Consider the following 6769-nt stretch of genomic DNA (forward strand, 5'->3'; position numbering starts at 1 on the left):
CCTCAGTAATTCATAATACCTTGAAAAATTTTTAAAATCTATTTGCTCATATATTTAACAGAAGTGATCAGTATTTGAATGTTAACATTTTAACATGCTTAAACATTTAAGAAAAAAAAAAAAAAATCTTTTGATTACATCTACATCCAAAAAAAAAAAGAAAAATAAAAAAAAAAAAAAACAAACCAAAAAACCAACTCAGGCTTACCAATGTTTAGTCACACAGACTAAGAATCCCTGTTCTAGACAGATCCGTAATCTTTATTTTTACTTCAAATTAATCCATCATACAATTTAGTTTGTAAAAAAAAAGTGAGGAGCACTATGCAGAAATCTGAGGGAAGGCATCCCATGAGAACAGAATTCTATTTTTTTATTAGGCATCTCTCCAGACCATGCTATACAAATATTGTGCCATAGTTCTGCTCCAGCAGTTTTACAATCAAAATTTCAGAGGCAGCACAGTGAGCGGGAATAACAAATAGTAAATGGAAAATAGGTCAAGATACAATAAAAGTTATGGTATTACATACAAATATATCCAGAAAATATTCACAATAATTTCAGTTTTAGAGTAAAAAAAAAAAAAAAAAAAGTATTTGATTATATTTTATTTAGCAAAGACAAAATTAACAGCAATTGAAATCTAAAATACTACTCTGTACAAAACAATATATTTTCAAGAATTTACTTTGCATTTACAGTCTAAGGTAACTTCACTGTGGGGCTCAAGACTACACAAGTGACTAAATTTTCCTCCTTGCTTCTTTAGAAACAAGAGCTTCCTGGTCAGCCTGTTAGACATACACTGCAATGACTACGTAAAATGCTACTGAGATTGAGTAACTTGGGGAAGCGATGGGGGGGCGGTGAAGAAAGGAAGGTAGTTTGGAAGACTATCAAGTAAGCAGTTTTATTGTTTGCTCTTGTACAAACAGGCACAAAAATAACCAAAGAAGGATCAGCTAACCAGAATATTGACTCACTGAGGCAGTGATTAATCCATAAGGAAGCAAAACAGAGTTAGGCAAGCAGCAATATAGACAAACCATTTCCCAGTCACAATTTTTCTATACCCACTCCCAACAGAGTGTTGTAATTAACATTTCTATTTTCTCAACTGTTGTTGAATTCTCACTGACTTAGTATTTTTTTCAACTGTCATTTTTATTAAGTAGTTTTTCTGGAGAAAAACCGACACTATAGTTTCAAACATAAAGACTGGCATGTCTCAGTAAGTTAATACAAAAGGTACAACCATCTCAAAGCAAACAGAATTAGACTTAGCAATTGGCTAACTCTGAACCCGCTGAGGAAGGAGTGGTGCTTGACGCTAAAATGTATCATATGTGGCCTTTAATTTTCCCTTTTATTATGCTTAATGAATCATTCAGATTTTATAATGTTATTTTACACAGGGCTGATAGATTTAGTTGTGTAAGCGTTTCCACTGCAGAAACCCAACACAATGCAAGAATCTGTACCTTTTCTGTAGTCAGATGATTTAAAATGCCAGTCATTTATGATAAAAAAAAATTTAAACAAGTTTTCAACAATGCTCTATTAAAAAAAACCCACACACAAAAAAAAAGAAACCATTGCTTCTAATGGTAAAAGCTTTGTTCTAATTCTAATCATGTTTCCATATTGAAAAGGCAGCTTGCTCACTGAACTACCAATATTCAAAAAAAAGTGGGATGCAAACAATGTAATATGCAACTGCTGAGCTGTATGACTTCCTCAAACAAATTCAGAGATTTAAAAAAAAAAAAAAAAAAAAAGGTTTGACTGTCTCATAGTTAGACAAATCAAAGTGTTTTTTGAACACTTTCATTCCCTTAAGTGTTCAGAAACTGTGTAGATGAGGCCCTTAGTGGGATGGTTTAGTGGTGGTCTTGGCAGTCCTGGGGTAAAGGTTTAAAAATTTATCTTATGAGAAAATGTAGCACCTTCGTAGCATAGCAGGTTTCCAACAATTATTCTGGATGCAAACAAATTGTTGGCAGAAGACAATGTGCCATGTAACACTGTAGGACAAAAAGTCCTTGTTCGTGAAGAACAGTCCTTCTAGTCTACTGTGGCTTTAGGTATAAAATGATTTACACCTAAAACACTACAGGCATGCATTGGAGATTACAGACTGGTACACAGAAACCCCATAAAACAGAGATTCTGTAATCTAAACTTTCTCCAGCAATAGACAACTTGCATTGGAGCAGAATTGGTTAAAAGATTAAAGCAGATTCCAGTTAAGAAGACTAGCATCCTTGCCACACGAACTTAAACTGCAGGAGAATTTCAAACAGTGTAGCATATCTGATTTAAGCTTAAAATGGGGAACTTTGTCTTGCTTTACCTTGCTTTGGAATGACATAATCCATCAAACCAAAGTAAACCCACTATCAGCAAGTTTAACAGAATCCGAATTTAAGCAACAAGTCAGTTGACAGCCTATTATCGCAAGCAGGGTAAATATTATACAAAGGTTAAAGTCACAGCCAGGATAATCCCCATTTTATTACACACTAAAATCCCCCAAACAAACAAAAAACCAAATAACCAACAACCAAACAAAACCACAAACATATAAACACACACAAAACATGACCCAAATCCAAACAAACAAAACCCATAAATCATAACAGAAATGCCAACTGTCCCAGAGCAACTTAGCCACACTTTCCAGAAGATCTCTAGTTTTGTCTGCACACCCAAGCAGCCGTCTCTTGCCAGCTACATACATTTGAGCACTGCCCAGGCTAAGTTCCTGTGAGACTAAATCTTGCCTGTGGAAATGTTTTCAGCAATTAAATAGAATACTGAAGCTTTCAATAATATCGTTACAGGCTCAAAATCAACACGCACAAGAAGCAGAAATGCAGTTTGACATATACAGACTAATGTGAAACATTATTATCAAAGGTTATCTTAACTACAATTATACACAACAGCACAGAAGTCTCAATATGCCATGCTATTTATAAGCACTCCTCTAGAGACCATCTCTAATCCCAAGGAATAAGCTTATTTGCAAACCTGTCCTTTGAAACAAAAGTTCCAGGTGGGAATTTGCTGTCTGCATCTCACAGTTTCCTGCAGGTTTACAAGGCAATCCAAGTCATTCTCAAAGAAGCCTTTCACTAAACAGCAGCGATAGCAAAACTCTTTTTGAGGCTATTCCTTATCCAAACTGTTACAGGGAATACTTCAGAAGATGTATTTAAAACATTTCCAAAGCCTAGTACTACACTGAATAAAAACACTAGATACACTGAAATAACATCTTTAAACTGTATTTTTATTTGCTAACTCAAATTATACTTTAACTTTTCATGTCCAAAAAACAAGTGCATGCATAAATTCTATGAGAGCTCAGTAAAGCAGACCATATTAAGATATGTTTAATTTAGTATCACACTTTCAAAATGTACATTTATCAAAGCCCTGGTGACAGAGAATAGCTTCTCAAAACAAGGGGAAGAAACACAAAGCCTCACTGTTTTCTGTGACAAAGACACTGGTGGTCTGTTGGTGAGGAGAAGGAAAGGGAAGCAGATGCTTTATACCTCGGTTTTAGCAGTTTCCACCTACAGTTGAAGCTCAAAGTCTCCGTATCACCCAACTGCTGAAACACGGGCTGGATAAAAGGATACTAAGTTGGGTGGAAAACTGGCTGGCCTCCTAAACTTCTCAAAGTGTTGCCACCAGTGGTGCAAATTCCAGCTAGTGGGCAGTATAACTAGTGGGGTCGCTTAGGGATCTCTGCTGGGACCAACACTGCTAAATGACTCCACTAATAACCTGAATGATGGGAGGCAGTGAAACCTCAGCAACTTCACTTTGACAACAGCAAATTGGAGGGGAACAATCAATATACTGGAGGGCAGGGCTAATCTTCAGAGGGACCTGGACAGGCTGAAAAAATGGGCAGACTGGAACTTCATCAAGGTCAACAAGAGCAAGGACAAGGTGTTACCTTTCAGATCCTCTGCACCAGCAAAGGCCAGGAGCTGACCACCTAAAAAGTAGCTCTGCAGGAAAGGATCTGCAGGTCCTATTGGGTGACTGGTGTCAACAGTGCAGCCTGGCAGCAAAGAAAACCAACCTCCTCCTGGGCCAAACAAGCAGTCAGTGCAGCCAACAGAGCCAGTGAAGTGATCCTCCCACTCCGCTCTTGTAAGATGGCATCTGGAATACTTTGTCCACTTTGGGGCTCCCCAGTGAAAGAAGGGTATTGATACATTGGAGTAAAGCCAATTGACAGCTGCCAGCATGGTCAGCGGAGAATCACATACAACAAGGGATGAAGAGCTGCTTTCAGTTTAATAATAGAATACATAGAAGATGTAGCCAGACTCTTTCTTGGAGCTGCACAGTCACAAGACAAGATGCAACAGACAAGTTGGAATAGGCAAAATTATAATCAGATTGCAGGGTTATTTATTTGCTTACTGTGAGGATAGTAAAATACTGAAACATGTTGCCCACAGAAGTTGTGGAAACTCTGACCCTGAAGGCATTCAAGACTTGACACGGTCCTGAGCAACCTGATCTAATTAGACATGTTTCGAGCTGGGTGGTTGGATTAGATGACCTCTGGAGGTCACTTCCAACCTAGATTATGATTCTATAAGAAAAATCCCTCATGAAGTCTCCTGGGTTTACAATGGCACTGTTAAATCATACCAGTTAATTTATTCTGTTACATTGGCAAAAACTTGCTGTACACAAAACCTAATTTTAACAGACCAGCCAGTAACTCCAAAGGAAGAACTGTAAAATATTTGAGCAGAAAACCCACACATTTCCCTTTTACTTGCAATAAATTTAATTGAGCTTTGCAAAAGACTATGTAAGATAATAAAAGTTTCATTCCTCTCATCTGAGACTGAAATAACAAAATTAAAAAAGCTTGCTGAGGAAATCTCTAAAGTCACTTACCCTGTGCGTGACTGTCCAACTTTATCGCAGATGTCTAATATGAGGCCCCAGTCCTCTGCAGTGTTCATCTCACTGGTTGCTTTCTCTGATGAATAAAGATTAAAATACAAATTAAAAAATAATAAAAAAACAGCTCCAGCCAAAGTGTGTCTGCATGGTTCTCTCCATAGCCTTAAGACCCCACCAGGCTCAGAGCTTACAACCAGCCTTGCAAATCCACACCGTTCACTCATGCCTAATCCTGCACTTCAGTTAGCTCATCCTTCAGCAGAGAGCTGAACCATCCAACAGAACTGAAACATTGGCCTTTTCCATTATTCTACATAACAGACAGTCATCTGTACTTCTGGCAACAATTGACCCTTCATTCCTCGAAATCTCAGCAAATACAAGTGGCATGGCAACCTGCTGTGTCTTTTACAAACCAAAAAGTAAACTAATGCATGCTTAATGTTTTAAGATAACACCCAACTGGTTTATGCTAATTTAAATAGTTTGTCTAAAACTACAATTAAGACTGTTACTGATGAAATCCCTGATCTATACCAACCACACCAGTTACAACCTTTATTTTAATTCTCAATGACAGTATTTTACAGATTTATTAGTACAATTACAAGCCTTCTATGATAGCTACATCCCTTCCTGGAAGTTGAACTTAGTCCTGTATGAAAGCTGTCATATGCTTGCAACACCTTCCCCCTTGTTTGTTGGGCTGTTTCCTCCACCAAGAAACACTAGACAGTCCGTTACTAAATCTCAGCCTGAAACCCAGTTTCATTGTGTACTTTCTGTTTTCTGTATTATCAAGCATGCATTAATTCCCTCTGATAAAAAAATTAATTGTAAGACATGAGGAAAACAAATTTGCCTCTAGAGTTTTAGTTAAATTTTGTCTCAAACAGGTTGGTTTTAAAAGTTAGCAGCATGGTGTGAATGTTAGCAGTACCCTATCTAACACTGACTGTCCACAAAAAAGGCTACTATCTCTGTCAGAGCATTAGTGAGCGACTATCACCTTTCACCACTCTGGGAGCAGGAGCAACCAAGATGCCTGACAAAATTCTTATGTTGCATCAGTGTTTTGCAGACAGAATTATGACTTAAAACTACGTAAATGACTTACACTATTAAAACTTAAAATCCATGAATGCTCTCTCTTTAATGGGAGGCACACATTCACAGCCAAAAAGAACCTTTATGTATGTTCAGTATTTGCTTACTCTAACATCTGGCACCCTACCAGCCTTCAGGTACAGCTGATATGTCACTATCAGACTCTATCTTAGTACCAAAATAGAGTCTGATGGGAAGGGAAAACCAGACATTTGTGTTTAAAGTCTCAGGGTAGGTTAGCACAGCAGATAGAAGATAACTTAAAGTAGAAATGTTCTTCATCTTCCACCCTTGATCAAAAAGAATTATGCCATAGCGATATTAATGTTTACTTCAGACCCTATCCCTCCACCTCATCATTGCCACAAAATCTTACTTAACTTAGTGAATGCCAAGCCAGGATCAGATAACATTTTAGACTTTACTAAAACAACTTTTAAAGACAGCGCTGGCTCCTTCATTAAATCAGTGTTCTTTAAAACTTCCTAACACTATGTCAAACACAGGACTTCTGTTTTTGTCAAACAAAAAAAGGAACGCAGGACTACGTGGCAGAGGAATACGTGATTGAACCCTGTCTCTAGTTTTCTGAAACAGCACCCTCACATAAAGCTGGATCACTCAAACTTGAGACATCGCTTTCCTAGCACAAGCAAAGCCTACAAATTAAATTAACATAGTAATTTTAAGCAGTGCAGAACTGTAAAATCTT

The 6769-nt window shown here is 37.5% G+C and overlaps 1 protein-coding gene across 1 annotated transcript in view; it reads right to left on the reverse strand.

The window, feature by feature from the left end:
* The window catches only part of STAM (signal transducing adaptor molecule (SH3 domain and ITAM motif) 1), a gene marked incomplete at its 3' end in the record, with an annotated part of 17526 nt that extends 12517 nt beyond the window's left edge, over window positions 1–5009 (reverse strand). Inside the window, exon 1 of the mRNA XM_010014630.1 lies at window positions 4942–5009. Within this exon, the coding sequence (XP_010012932.1) occupies window positions 4942–5009 (68 nt within the window). The remainder of the gene's footprint in view (window positions 1–4941) is intronic.
* Window positions 5010–6769: the final 1760 nt, after the last annotated feature.

This window comes from Nestor notabilis, unplaced genomic scaffold (assembly GCF_000696875.1).
Source record: "Nestor notabilis isolate BGI_N333 unplaced genomic scaffold, ASM69687v1 scaffold6455, whole genome shotgun sequence".
NCBI lineage: Eukaryota > Metazoa > Chordata > Aves > Psittaciformes > Psittacidae > Nestor > Nestor notabilis.